Source organism: Ambystoma mexicanum, chromosome 12 (assembly GCF_040938575.1).
Source record: "Ambystoma mexicanum isolate Mex_15411 chromosome 12, UKY_AmexF1_1, whole genome shotgun sequence".
Taxonomy (NCBI): domain Eukaryota; kingdom Metazoa; phylum Chordata; class Amphibia; order Caudata; family Ambystomatidae; genus Ambystoma; species Ambystoma mexicanum.
The window spans coordinates 21,814,932-21,830,949 of NC_090936.1; the positions used below are offsets into that span (position 1 = coordinate 21,814,932).

Here is a 16,018-nt window from a genome sequence, read left to right on the forward strand (position 1 = left end):
GAAAGAAGCAAGGTACCAAGGTGGGGTGACAGAAATAAGGCCCCATGGGTGGGTGAGAGGAATGAAACCGCAAGGCGGGCTAACGACCAGGAGGTTCCCTGCTGGGGAGAGCGCCAGGACTTTCTGTGGTGGGGAACAGAAGCAGAACACCTTCTATAGGCATGTGAGGCAGGGGGATTCCAAATGGGGAGGAAGACCAGAGACTGAGATACAACCATGGCAGACCACAGAGAATGAGAGAAACCGTAGACTGACAACCAACGCAAGGAGAGAGAGAGAGGTTGAAGAGACATTCCATATGGATCATAGCCAGGAGACACACTTGATAAAGAGACACCCAGGTCGGGGGTCAGAAACCAGCCCCAGTGCTTTTGTTTGGGCAAGGGCCTCGTTTGCACCTTTGTCTAATTTATGTTTTTTCTTTTGAAAGTAGTAGGGACAGAACTCTGGTTAGCATAGGATTCTGGACAGAGGATGTTTCTTGTTTGTAAGACATACTGGCAAACACCCTTTTAGACATTTCCTAGAGTAGGGCAGAGAAACATAGTTTTATGGGGGGCATAGGTCTTGTGTGTTATAATAAATAAATTTGAGTATAAATGCCACTGTGTCCGTCTCCTGATTCTAATCTACCACAAGTGGTGCCAGAAGTGGAATGCAAATGACCCAATACGGAGTCACACTGACCTCTACACATCCCAACCCATTGACAAACTACCCCATATAGGTCATTGGGGTATGAAACTTGTTAGCTGCTCTAAACGTCCTTAATAGGAGACGACCAACAACCTACCGTGACAGCTTCCCTCTTAACTAATGCTTTTAATAATTTTGCAATGAGTGAAATGAGAATCACCATGGCATTCTGATCACCTTCGTAATGGACTTATCTTTATCTATTTATTTACACAACGACAAATGCAAAACATTAATAAATTGACAGTATGGTCCTTTTTTAACAAAAAAACTTACAATGACTGGCAGTTGCTGCAATAGAGCTTAATCGACTCGTTGATTCTCTGGGGTTCAAATTCCATTAGTTGAGCCCGAATGCGGTATTTTTGTGGTGCTTTCATGTTTTGGATGTCCTTTAATGAAGTGGTGTTCATATGGTGATGAGCTGTGATCACTGCATTCGTGAAAAGATGCAGAAAATATGTACGCAAAAATAATTATACGGTTTGCAGAGTAAAAGACCAACCAGCCATGCATATGAACCATTCAGTTTAGAAGATGGAAAAAAGCAGGAACCTTCCTTAACTACATTTGCATAGGATCACAAAATGATTTCAATACTAGGATAACATTTAGGCACTGATAAAGTATTGATGATCACAGTACTGTGAAGGCATCATAGAGTACAATACAGATTCCAATTTGGTTTCAAAAGTTTTATTCAACTTAAAATGTAGCATGGATTAAGGCCTATGCTAAGGTGAGATTTCCCTATCTAAAGAAAAGTAAGGATAGTCTGTGTCATGAAGTCCAAAGCAAATGTCTGTGTTATGGGAAACCTGACGGTACTCAAGCATCTACTCCACAGGGAACATCTGGTCAGGTGGCCACAGAAGGGCCATCGCTTTTGGATCCTTACCCTGGGGAAGGACTAGCGAGAGTGTCTCACCTGGGTGCAGGGTCCTTGGGTATTGGAGAGAGGGTACCTGAAGGCGAGACACGGTATCCCGTCTTGACTAACACTGACTTATCAGACCATCGCTCAGTATTTATGGGATATTGTCAGTCATTTCCAGTTTTTGCCTGCAATCTTACTTCAAGTACTGCGACGAGGAAGAGACAACTAAGAGTATTGCGCACTTCCAATAGGAGACACCACTATAGCACTGAGAAGAAGAAACTGACCCCAAGAATGATGAAGATTACCTATAGGAGGCACCGCCATAGTACTAAAACATTTCCCTGAATGGCAGTAACCATCCAGGGGTATCTGAGGGGCAAGCGTGAGACCAGGACCTCAAATCCCAGAAAGCATTTTACTGAGGAAACCGAAGAAAAGTAGATTGCAGTCAGTGAGTTTCAAGCGAATGCAAGGGAACCCGGTGCGTGTATGAAAGTGAAGTAACTACATTGTAGCGGAGTGATCGCGTGCAGTCGGCACATTCTCGAGAGTCTCTGAGTGAAGTAAAAGAACAAATCAAGACGAATGCAATACTTGAATTGGATTTTGCAGAAACATTGTGTCAGAGTGGTCACGCTTAAAGCGATACATGTTCAAAAGTCTCTGACTAACAAAGGACATTGTGAAAGTATCATGAAATAAGAATACTAGGAATAAGAGAGGGAAAGCAATGAACGAGCAGCCCGAGAGGAGCCAGTGAAGTGTGAGCAAAATGCTGATGAGCCAAAACAAAGCTGTGAAAGTCAAGTAAGTACATTATAGAAAAGATAACCAAAAAAGTATCAAGAGAGGCAAACCCTGAATCCTAAAAACTGGGGAAATCCTGTATTTCGACAAAGTGGCAGAAACCTGGGTATGGGCAACTGGTTGCGTGACCTGTAATGGGTGGGCCGTGCGGCCTATTAACTGCGTCTAGACCAGGAGGCCCCAACAAGGAGAGGTGTGAAAGCATCTTTTAAATACGTTAAAGCTGAACATTGATGCTTGAAGCTTGGGAAAGGGAGCCCTGAGCTCCTTTGGAACATTGCTGTTTTGGAAATCAATGCTTGAAGCTTGTGGGAAGGGAACCCCCTGAGACTTTCTGGAACATTGTGTTGTGAACCAGTGCTTGAAGCTTGGGGAAGGGAACCCCGAGCTCTTTTGGAACTTTGTTTGGTGAGCCAGCATCTGCAGCTTGGGCAAAGAGCCCAGAGCTCCTTTTGAGAATATTGTCTTTGGAACTGTATCCTGAACTTGGGGAAGGGAATTAGAGATTGCTCCAGACTTTAATTTGGACACTATTTTGAGTCAGAATATCCCTGCACTACATTTAGGTATTAGACGCGAAGGCAAGCATAGGTTTTGACACAGGCCGACTTTTGTTTTGGACTTCTGGACATAGACGTTCCTTAGTTTCATTAGGTAGGGCAAACCCCACCATAGCTACAGGGCAAGTTATGCGTTACAACCATCCTGACATTTTAATAAATGTTTCCAAAACTGTTACATCTGTTGTCTGCTTCATCTCTTGATACCATGCCTGCCTCACAGTGTCCAAAACATATACTTGCCCTCGCAGCTTAATGTATACAATGTGTAGGGATGTCAGCATCATTAAAATAAGTGTTCAAAAGAAACTTCAGAGCTTCTGTCAGCTCTTGGCATAGAATTTGCTTCCCCAAGTTCAAAATAGTTCACAAAACATTGGGGTTCCCTTCCCCAAGAGTTCAAATCTTCCAACTTTCCAAAATAACACAGCTTGGGACACTTCCAAGCTCCTTTAATATCAATAGCTTGTACCAGTTTCACTTAAACAGTTCTGTTTCTCAACTTCAATTTCCCATACATGGCTGTTGCAAAACACAAGCTTCTTCGTGCATACTTTCATTTCCATGCAGGGCGCTGGGTCTAGGCGCAGTTGTCAGACAACACGGTCCACCCATTCCAGGTCACACAGCCGATACCACTTCTTACTGTTTTCATCAACAATTACTCGCTGCTTCCATTTGACAGTGATGTTTAGTTGATTCCACAGTGTCGCACTCTTCTGACACTGTACTGTGGCTTGCTTGGCCACTATACATTTGTTTTGCTTTTCTGTATTCACCTGGCTCTTGCCAACACACATTTCCTCTTAGCCTGAAATTCCTGGGTCCCTCTTAGATTTGGGCCAATACCTAGTTTCTCATTTCCATAACCTTCTTGGTATTCTCTTGACTTTGCCAATACTTGTTTCATACAGTACATTCCGTGATATCTGCCACATGTAGTACTTTGCTTTCACTCCATGAGTATTCAAGTTGCTTTTTACTCTGTGCGGCATTCAAAAGTGCTTTCAATAGGTTTCAGTTCACTCAGTACTTGCTTCGGCATTCAAAAGTACTTTCAATTACTTTCTGTTCATTTGGCTTTCAAAAAGGACTTTGCTATGCGTTACCAGGGCGCCCCAGTATGAGAGTGTTGCTGCTTTACACTCACTGGTCGCATGTGGCAGTGTCCTTCTGCTTGGTGTCCTTCGCGACAGGCTTCTTCAGCTTCCAGGCTTCCCCAGACTCTGCCTGTCCCGCGTGGCATCCACAGCGAGCACCGCTGGCTCTCCTGGTTTCCTGCCGTGGCGGCTGGGGTCAATGGGAGTTCCACAGCGTCTGCTAGGCAAACCCGCTCAGAATGGGAATAGGACCGTGTCACCACTTGGGGTTGTTGGATAAAGTACACAGAGACAGAAATGAAGTTTACGTGCATATTTTATTCTGGTGACAACCAATGTAGTTATCTGAATATTACAGCTCTGTTTATTCTGGGAGCTATTAACCTCACAACAGCCCTGTTTTCCACTCCTGCCTCCCTTCTCCACTCACTTACCTAGATATTCCCCTGGTTGCCTGAATGCTCTCACATTGGGGGTGTTCTGCTGGTTCAAAGAATGTAGGTTACAGCTGTCCTATGTCCCTTCAGCCCAAGCAACACCCTATGTGCACATTCAAAAACTCTCCCATATTTTCCCACGTAGACAGCAATCTGCATTCCACTCCAAGCCCTGGGTGGGTGCAGTGAGAATGAGCCCCTGGCTTCCCTTGCAGGCACCACATTTTTCAGCAGACGCACCTGCTCCCACAGCGTAAGCGTTCCGTTTTCTTGGTCTCTCTCTCTCTCTCTCTCTAATCTCCATCGGGTTTCCAACTGCTTTGGCCTCCTGCAGGTTAGCACTTGCACAACGTCTGTTAGTAAGCCCACACAAACGCGTCCTCTGTGGCTGCGCTCTCAGGCTCTCTGGTTCCTCGCTCAATGTTGTCTGCCCCCCTTCCAAATCCACTGAGAAAGCAAACGAAAAGCTCATTAAAATAGCCCCTCACACCCCGCCTGTGTCCCCACCTGTCGGCACTTTCCTCACTCGCTTGCCGTTGTCCACACCCTTCTCCTGTTTAGCCCCTACCTCCCCAGCTTTCCGTGGGCTGTGCTCCCTGGCTCTGGTTTCCGTTGGTGTCTGGCTGTATGTGTTCCGCAGCACAGCCGCCGTCTCCCTTCCAGAGCCAGCTTCTTTCTCACATACCTTCAGACCTTCTCACGGCCAACCACAGCACTGTCTTCTCTTTCTCCTGCACAACACTGCTCCCGGCACCTGGGTCTCCATCTTCCTTCTCCAGCCTGTTCTTTTTCTCCCAAAGTAGCAGGCATTTTTATATATATCAGATGTGGGTCATTGAGTTCAATTGTCTGACTATGGAGGGCATTAGGCGGACATGCCTGGTTGCTCCACTGGCATGCCTCCATAGCCCGCTTCTTCATTTAAGTACCACAGTGGTGTTTGGAACTGTCCGATTTAATAAAATGAGCATTTATAACTCTGTTTCGTCTCTGACGTGTGTGTATATCAGTCAAATGCGGATGTGTCCTCCTTGTTGGTCTCTTCCTCATCGCCGTACTAAGGTGGTGTTTCTGGGGCACAATTCGGAAGGAAGAAAAGGGAAAGAGTTGACAATACCCTACAACGGCTTGGGGTTCATTGTGAAAGTGGAAAGGGGGATACCATGTGTCACCTAAGGACGTCCTCTCCCCAATGCCCAAGTTCCCTTCACCCAGAGGATCCACCCTCGCATACCCACCGCCACGGTCGGGATCCAAAAGCGATGGCCTTTCCCTTGCCCTCTGAGAGGAGGAAGAAATTGTATAAAAATGTGGGGTTCATCATATGGGACCCAGCATGTGATAAACCAGGTAAGAATCCACACTCACATTCAGCATAACAAGCAAGGGCTTATCACTAAGCGGGGTCAGACGTAGCAGCTTGTGGGTATGAGAATCCTCCTGGGCACCCTATTCCCCCTAAACTGCATACAGCTGAGAGAGGACAGAGCTTCCAGGGAAACGCTGTGCGGAAAAAAAACCCTGTGAAACTTCTCTGGATGGTTTCAGCCTCGTTCTGTAGGCCAGTTCAGGAGGAGCTTCTCTGATGGATGAGTAACTTCAGTGTCTTGCGGGAGATTTGTAGATCGCTGTGCAAGAATAGAACTGATTTGTCAATAACAAGGTCTGTGATAGAGATGACAGGCAGAGCGGAGTAAGAAATGATTTGCAATTGCAGGATATAGATAAGTTACCCTGCACAGATTTCTCGCAGCGAGGAGGAGGGGCTGTTTCCTGGAAACAGCTAGGAGTAGTACGGGCAGATGGCAGAATGAAGGCTGAAAGATACAGATGGTAAGAGGAAGAAGGCTTGGGGAAAGAAAGTGACAGAGTGTGACGTCTCAACCTACCCGTTATCGGGAAATGCAATGCAGTGCAGTGTCGGTGATGGCCGTGGATCGGCCCTGAGCCCTATGTTTCGTGGAACGTAGTTCCGCACGAAGGCACACTAATGTCTAAGATCCTGTTTGTGATGTGTGGGAATAAGGTCTAGGCTGCCGAGTGACTGTAGGGAAATGGAATAGGGTGGTTAAATGAAAGGGACCTGAGATTAAAGCCGTTGCTAAGGGGAAGTAAACATGTGTTCCTACCCGGCAGATTGCCGTCCAAGGGAGAAGGCTGTGGCGAACAGGGGAAACTCAGAGAAACCAGCGATTCCTATGTGAGAGATAGGCAGACGTTAACCTTAGCACACAAGTCGTAAACAAGAATAGCAAGAGAAGCCAGGACAGAGATTAACTATCTTACAGAGCGTTCACTAGGAAATGAAGCAATGCAGAGTACTTCTGTACGTGTTGCTAGATGAGCAGTCTCCATGGTGGGGGGGGGGTGGAGCCTGTGGCCTGCATGTACTCGGGAGGAGTGGAACTCTGCAGCTATTGTCGTGTACCATCTTGGGGGTATTCTTCAATGTAGAGCAAATCTCTTTCCACTTATGCCACAAAGACCAGCAGAATTGGTTCCTCATGACACAGAAAGAGAAGAGACCCCAATATTTGGTCCCGTAAACGAAGCCACAATATTCCATACAGTGGGGAAAGAAATCACAGTACTAGTCGCATTGAGAGAGAACCAGTCTGGTGGCGTTGTCAAAAGAGAAATTATATCGTGCCTCCTAATGCAATAAATATATGTATATTTGCCTACGCCAAGCTGCTCGTAAATCGCTTGCGAAGGAATCCGTGTTGCAAGGTCCTGACCTCAAATCAATGTAAGCCGCCATTTTAGGTCAATCCGCCATTTTAGGATTAGCTTTGTAAAGTCACCCTGTGAGTTAAAATGGTGGACGATGTCATTCCAAAATACAACATGGCCGTCTTGACCTCTGTAAGTAGCTAATATGTAACTTGCCTGCAGGCCACTTGTTGAGGTCGTGAACTGAAACCTTGTCCTTCGTTGACCTGTGTGTAAAGGATTACTTGTGCAATGAAACTAATCCACGAGTATACGATAAAGACAATGTATTCAAATACTGAACGTAGAACTCTTGTTTAACTACATTGTATTAATGTTTAAGAAGACCTACATGGGAAATCCCAGAATACACAGTTGCCGTATAGGCTTGTTGATATATGTATTAAACGCAAACCAGTTATATGCGGATGTGCGAGACTTGGCATGAACCCTAGATCGGTGATGTATTAGTGGAATATTAACCCGAAGTGGGGCTGAACATCGTGCTCACAAAAAGTATAAAAATCCAATGCATTCTAATGTACAGTGTCTCTCACTGAACACATTGAACCACGCTGGAGTTTGTTGTGTTGTACTGAGGGCCAATAGCTATCTGATTTTGCTCTGTTTTTGTAACTGGATTCAGTATAAAATAAAGTACTTTGTATGTTCCTTTGTAACCCTTGTTCGGTGTGTTTCCTTTTAGGGTACTCAGCCTCCACATTTTGATTTTGTTTTCACAGCGTGACCCAGGAGAGATGGACTGTTCAGTCTGGCAACAACGCAGAGACTGCTGCAGCAATGGTGCCGTGGATAAGAAACAGTCGGAGTGAGAACCGAAGCTATCCTGACTACAAAGGCTGTCCCTATCCTGCGAACGTGCCCGAACAGGCCAAATGACAAAAACCCGTAGAAAGAAAGGTAACGGGAATGGCAGGAGAACCGGAGGGGAAGACCGGGATAAAGAGTACACTAGCCTGCTTATCCGAGTGAGTGGCATCAAACTTAGAAGAGTGAGAAACAGCATGAAACTTATTTTACTCGTCTCAGTGACGTAAGAACTGGACAAGAGCATAAGAATAACTATTGGGTCTGCAATACATATCTCAAGCCCAAAGACATAGAAACAGAGGCGGAGGAATCGGATGTTGTATATCTTATCCATAAGGATTTAAAGAGCCATAGAAACATAGAGGATAACAACCACAGAAAGAGGAATACAGTATCCCTTGTACTCTCGGAGAAGGAGAGACTTTCAGAGACACTTAAAACATTGTAGAAGAATTTCCAAAGCCCATAAAACTGACGAGGAGAAGTTTATAAAGAGAACGAATAGGGGCAGAGACGTCTTTATGGGAGGGCAAAAGGGGCACTTGCCCCGGGCCCCCACCTTGGAGGGGGCCCCAAGAAGGAGCCTTATTAACAGAAAATGTCAGTTTCCCTAAATCAACAAAATGAAACATCGCACATCAGGATTTTCTATGGTGTGCTGCTAAAACGAACCCTAATTTCTGTCTGTTGTTGATAAGTCCAAGCAATGCTATGTTCACTGTGGTATACATAGTTTGCGTGGCACAACACCCGTAGCATTCTCACCTTTCTGTGGGAATTATATTGATCATGTGCAATAATAGCCAAAGTTGAAATACATATTGATACATTTGAGTGTCCTGATGGTTCAGAGGATAGCTCAGTGTGTTAAGCTCATTGCAGAGATATGCGTTGACGTGCAAGATTACAATACCAAATTCCAGCTAGTCCAATTTAGCATTTCCAATGTATGAAGTTGTTAAGTCTACATGCATATGTACTTTGTTCTATAGCACTCCAGGTGTTATCACCAATGTACCTGCACTAGATAGCGGTTGCTATAGAAACTAACATAGCGTCAGTATGGTGATGGTCTAGAAATTGGTGTGTTTAGATGGGGAGTTGTAAAACCTAGGCAGGCACCTCCAATGACGACAATAAAGTGTTATAGGTGTTTATGTATCCAAATTCCAGACTGTGGATCCAAAGCGTCCATGCTTGGATCCTGGCTTTGCCAGCAGACGATACAGTGATCCTGGACAAATCTTATATCACTGAGAGCACTTTACTGCCTTCTATGAAAAGGTTTTCTTCTCACATACTGGTGGCATTGTTTGGCCAATTTCCTGATCTTTCCTATCATGTCGGCCATTTGAGTGGAAGGAGTTCTAGACAGAAGAGAGCAGACCAGATGTTGCAGGCTTCTTACCAGCATATGTTAAGGTCTGCTTATGTGACAACAACATGGTTTACTTTTTTGTACAACTCAAAGGTTTTTTTGCATGTTTTTATATACCATTGCACAAGCCTGTGTTTGGGGTGTATTTAAAGCTTTAGAAAAGAGAAACCTATCTGAAATCTTTTAAGATCACATTCATTAGTGTGCTGGTATTTATATACTTTCCTTCATGATGGAGACAATGGGCCTCATTACAAGTTTGTCGGTCCGGTAACAACGGTGCCGGTAAGCTACCGGCACCATTGTTACCGGACTGGCACACTACAAGGTCTGCGAGTGGGTGCCTTTCTGACCTGGCGGGCGGACCAGCACCCGCTCGCAGACACCGACGGTAGCACCAGCACCATTCTGATTGGTGCCGGTGCTACCGTCCTCCCCATTCCCATTGAGCCCTATAGGGCTCAATGGGAATGGGGACTAATAATTACTGGCAATGGGCAATTACTGGGTCCGCCGGGGCTGGAATGCCCCCCGGGTGCTGGTAAAATCATGACTCTGGTGGCAGCCGTACTGGTATTTAGTGGCACGGCTACCGCCAGGGTCAAAATGAGCCCCAACGAAGCTAGAAGTATTCCAATGTTTCTATAACGTTTTCTTTTTAAATGTTTGTATTGGGTTTTGTGGTTTTCATATTTTCCAAGTCAGTTCTGTAAAATGGGATTATTTTAGTTCAAGGTCAAAACTAGAAAATAAGTTGGTAAAGAGCCGAAATTGTGGGTATGAATCCCAGCTTCACCTTTTAATCAATGTGTGATCCTGGGTATCTCATTTAATCTTGTATTTCTTCACCTGTCAAAATTGCAAGTCCCTAAACCTTTCAAAATTGTCAGCCCTTCAGAGTGATATCGTTCTCAGGGTATAACCTTTAAGAAAGATTCATTCATGGTTTCCTTGGCTATATATAGTGTTGCTTCCTCTATAAAGATAGTGAGCATTGATATATTAGACACCTCAGCCACCTGTCTCTTTGTTCTCGAACGGCAACACTACTTGAAAACCATGTCCCGATTCTAATGTAAGTCTGTCTGGATACAGACACTTTCCTGGTATCTTTAAATCGTTATCTACTCTCTATGCTATGGTATGTGTAGTTTTATCCTTGCTTCCCATTGGTCGTCTGTATCCATGCTTGAGCACTTTGCTGTCTCGGAGGCAGCTAATCTCAGACTATTCTGGATTATGTGTACCTGTGTCATAAAATCTGTGTCCTGCAGTTATACTATGTCCAGTATAGCTTCCACGTGGCTGCTACTGATGACATGTTTGCTGTACCTATGCTTGAACACAAGTACCCTCGCGTAGACTGCTAATGTTGCCCTTGAAATGCTACTTGTTTATCACTGATTACATGAATGAAGAGGGTAAGGTATCTGCATGGGAGTTTACCATGCTTATTTTGATCTCTGCGAGGCAGCATATCAAGCTATGGGGTGTTGTCGTGACACGTGGTGTGGCGCACTAGATATTCTATATCCCTTAATTCTTTTGGTCTGTTGGAGGGGGACCCCAGAGGTGTCCGTGCCCCGGGCCCGCAAAGTTTTTAAGATGGGCCTGAATAGGGGGGCCAAAGACCTGGAAAGCTCTGCTAGAGGAACTAAATAAATTAATCCAGGAGATAGCTAAAACGTATCTCAAAATGGTCTACTAAGGCGGAGTAAGCCTACCCAGGAGAACTGAGTCTTTCTCCTCGTCTTTTGGTAATTTGGTTTTAGTGATAGGGATAGAGCAGCTCAGCTATGGACGGGCGACAGACTGTTTACTTTGGACTTCACAACAGACAACAAGCACCTCACTTATTTTGGTTAGGCAGTGAAATCCATAGATTAGGGATAGTGGGGCATTTTCACTACTTTTAATAAAAAAGAAAAGAATGCCAAAAACTGGGCTGCCTCCTTCAGACCTACCACTATTACAAGAATGAGCTACTGAAATGAGTACTATGGTTCTCAGCAATGGGCCAGTAGTACCCCATGTGTGGTCTATGTGGATGTTATGACTACTGCCTCCCCACCCCCAACAGAATCATTTTATTTAAAAGGTGCCTCATCTGCAAATTAAAGGCACAGCTATAGGCGCACGTTTTGCGACCACTTTCTTAAATGTACACTTACCTAAATATGAGAGTCAGCTTCAATTAAAATACCTTTTCTGCCAAGCTTTACATTTGGTGGAGATACATTAATGATATATGATATGATAGGTTATTTATAAAGTGCTTAATACCCATAGGATTCTAAGCGCAGACCCAGAGATCGAACCTGTGGTGCTCCGTGTCATCTTGCTTACAAGGCGAGCTCGTTTATTTATTTCCATTTATAAAGCGCCAACTGCCCCGGGTTTGCCACTGAGCTATCCTCCTGGGATTACATTTTTGAGAACTGCTGCCACAGACCTACAGGGATTTACAACTTCTCTTAACAGTCCGATTGGTAATTTGGGAGGTACCTGTACTCCAGGCAGACATAGTTTGATTCTATGTGACTTAAACATCTGTTTGCTTCAAGGCAAGCTGCGTACTGGAAAGACAGTGGCTACAACTCCATGTTGCATTACATCGGCCAAATTCTAAAAGGCCCAAATGCTCATGTATTTATTTTCCCCAAGATTTACTGATAAAGCACAATTTTTCATAGAATCAAGACTTTATTCTTCAGGCAACATTTTAAAATAAAGACATCACTGCAATGGATGGATGCTGCATTGTAATTAAAGATGCCATTGATAAAACCCAGGTACAATAAAATGGAAACTTTTAGAACACTAAAAGCAATTGGTGACAAAAGGCTACCATTTGAAAATTGATCTTGAAAACTGGTTGTTCGTGCCTAGGGATCATCAGAATGATTCCAAGATCTACACTTGCCTATACAGAAATTCTTACAAATCAGTTGGAGGTATTGAGGCTGTCCTAAATGCCTTTGATCACCGGAGCAGGGCTGGGGCTCTGTGGAGCACAGAAAGGTCACTGAGTGAAAAGGGAGTGATGTCCTGCTGGAGCAGAAATATACTGAGTAGCAGTACGAGGGCTAGAGTGAGTATTTCCCACCCAGACTGGAGGGATGTTGACTAGTGATATTAATTGAGTCGAGAGAAGCGGACAAGGCATATCAGACTAGACAAGAGATTCTTGTCCAAGCGGAGAAACGTTGACATGTGTCAACATACAGGGTGCAGAAAGGTTCCACTCTGGGAAAAGACACAAAGACAAGTGATATGTTGAGGGCCTTTGAGGGCCAGCAACGCTGAGAAACAGCCACATGTACAAATCTAAAGGAGGTGTGCAGGAAGAAAGAAGGAGGTCCTTTGAGAAATCCATGAGGGACTCAGAGCTGAATATCGTATTCAGAGGCCATAAGCAATTGCAATGAGGGGGAACAACTAACTGGGGAAGGAGGCTGAAAAGAAGAGGGGTGAACAACAAAAGAAAGGAAGCATAGAGCAAAAAGCAAAGGACCCAACGACTGAGCAAATCAAGAATCCCAAGGCCGAAACGAGAAAACACTAAAGAACACGGGTCAGAGAAACACAGTAGAGAGAGTGGAGAGTGGGCTGGAAGCCGTGTTACACTGATCTTTGTAGTAAGGATCCCCTGATGTATACCAGCCGCCATCGAGGACTGTGGGAAGAAAAGCACCCATGCATCTCATCAGGATTGCTGACCTGCTACAAGATCCCCCAAACTTACCACAATGCAACTGAACACTGGGATGACAAGAGTGGTAAACCAACGCACTCCTGAACCTGATGTGAATGTTCCCAAAAATAGGCCAATACAATTCAGCATTGCGAGGGAGACAGAGGCACCCATTGCATCGGGACCTCAAAGTGAAGGTTCACACCTACACAACAGTGCCATTAAGTATTGTGAGAAAGAAAATGAAGATCTGTGGCATTTTGCAAACAGAGAAGAAGGGACTCAAACCAATAACAGGGCAATTGAACACAGGATCAATAGGGAGAATACACATTGCAAAGAGGAAGCTCGAATGCTGATTCCCACACATTCACTAGTACAAATGGGCCTCATGACAAAGATGGAGAAGGCCTGTTACACACCGAAAACTGTAGTGAAGGTCTGCATGATCATAGGAATACGAGTGAACCATAGGGGTCAAATGAGAGAAGATACAATGCATCCTGGAACATGTAGTAAAGACTCCCCAGCACATCACAATGAAGAATTCACAAGAGCTAAATCAATAAGGAACCTGCTCATGCTGCAACAAGAGAGTAAAATAAAACTAGTGAATTCATAGACTTTCTATTTATAGGAGACCCTCACAGTGGCTTAGAGGCTTCAAGTGAAGATGAAATCTGTATAAAGGTCACTGGGGTAAAACTGCATAGAATTCTTAACATCTAAGCTGTGTATTTGACTAGAGCCATAGTGGGCTTCCCTGAAAAGATCTTATTTTTGAAGATTGCCCCGTCATCAAAGTCCTTCCCCAAATCATGGGTTGCCACTCAGAGGAAGAAGGTCATGTGACAACAGAAGGAAGTCATCAATGACAGTCTTGCAAAACAGATCGCTCTCCCTCGACTTTTGCATTTTGCTCGGAGCCACTTGCTGCCTGCCCTGTCTTCCAACACAAAGTTTGATTAGAGACTAAATATAACCCTTGAGAGAGGCTATCCGAGCCTAGCCGAGCCTACGGATCATGACAGGCTGACACTTCATACGCCAGTGTATACAAGAGCTGAAAGTCAAAACGAACAAATAAAAACATACAACCAGATCTACGGCAAAATCACAAAAAGACACAAACCCTAAACATAACAAAGTCACACTGAAAATAAATGTTTTCCTTAGACAATTACGACTAAGTAAGAAAGCAGCACAGGTGCACGGCGAAGGTTTGACAATTTAGTGTTGGCAATGAAATGAATGGTAGCCGAACGAGTGCGAGAGCAGTCGGCTACGTTACGCGAGAGAGGGGGGCGGAGCACGAAAACATCACGTGCGGCCGCTCGTAGACACTGATTGGCCTAGGTCGCGACTACGTGTAAGGGTGTGTGTGTGCGCGGTTTCCTACGATTTGGTAATTATTGATCAATGAGTAGATGAGGATCCCTATTGATCGAGCAAGAAACTCGATAGGTAGATGACGTTTCCCTGTAGGCGGTAGCTAGTTGGTTGCCCAATACGGAAGATAATTGGCTGGTTAAGCCCTCCTGTCGAGGGGCGTATCACACGCGAGGCGACGCAGCGTGTGCAGTCCGGTTATATTGTTGATTACCTTGTTCCAGGCGTGACAGGAAGACAGCTGTGGGGTTAACAGGGGTAGATTGCAAGTGTATTAAGAACTTACCAGTAGTTTGAAGAGATCGGTGACGTCACCAGTAGGGCTTTCATAGGATATCTCGAGCACAAGGCATCTTTCCTTCTGAGAGTGGTGGGGAAGAGAGTTGTGGTAAGGGAGTGGAAACGGAGATTAACGGTAATGAGTTGATCGGGGGAAGGCGAAACGGGGGACGTAGCTGCGCACGGAGAACGCCGGCCACGGCAAGTGTAGAAGAGGGAGGAGGAGCAAATGAAAATAGGACGACTGTATAAGAACGTCACAAGGGGTACGCAGCCGCAGGGGGCTACGTGCGCCTTGGCCGCAGGGGGCCGTAAGGGTGTTCTGTAAAGGAAGAAAAGAAAGAAGAGAATATACAAATGTAAATACTATATTTTAATAATTTCCCTTAGCGGACTATCGCAAGTCCCCAAACTCACGGGGCCAGGTAAAGGTATAAGGCTGTGTATTGTAAGTGTTAGTAAGATAATAGCTACCAAATAGGTGGAGGATAACAAGTGGAACGCTACTATGTCATACGGGGCAGGATCAAGACGGTGGGGGAACACCCTCACTACCCCACTACAACACATATGTAAAACACTGTCACCCCATAGGGAGAAACTGATCAAGTATAGCATAGAATGGACACAGGGGACGGACAACAAAATGACAACACCATGGCCGCCTAATGGTAGCTTCGATCAATATACCCAACATTCACTATTAAACCATCTGCATAACACATACAGGGGGAAGAAGTTGACACACCACGGGGAGGTGTTTAACTTATGGAGGATGTTCCAGGGGTCCCGACCAGGACCAAATGGAATGTTCACTGTGGGGAAAACACCGGAAGAAAAAGAGATTAAGGAGGAAGGAGAGAATGGGGAAAAGGAGAGTGAAGGCCCAAAGAACACGGGGAACGGACAAGAGGGAGGAGAAAAGAATAATAACTCAAAAGAAAATGAAATAAAAAAGGAACAGAGCGACGATATACCCCTAGCGAAGGTAGTGAAAACAGAGGGAGGGGGGTTATACCCTTTAAGAGAACTAGGAGAAATAGAAAGAGAACAGTTAAGGGCGGCTGAGGGGTACTCGAACCCGGCATACAGCCCGCCACCATATGCAGCTCATAGGAAGACGCCAGTAGGGGAGGGGAGGACTGGAGAAGAGCAAACTGCGGAAATAGGACATGATGAGTGGGTAGCTGCGCAGATACTATTAAAATTACGAGGTTCATTAACAGGAGAAGAGAAGGAGGTAGTAAGGAAAATG

General features: G+C 45.0%; 1 protein-coding gene across 1 annotated transcript in view; it reads right to left on the reverse strand.

The window, feature by feature from the left end:
• Window positions 1-16,018, reverse strand: part of POT1 (protection of telomeres 1) — a 386,188-nt gene that overhangs the window by 70,587 nt on the left and 299,583 nt on the right. Inside the window, exon 13 of the mRNA XM_069627840.1 lies at window positions 973-1,129. Coding sequence (XP_069483941.1) covers window positions 973-1,129 — 157 coding nt within the window. The remainder of the gene's footprint in view (window positions 1-972; window positions 1,130-16,018) is intronic.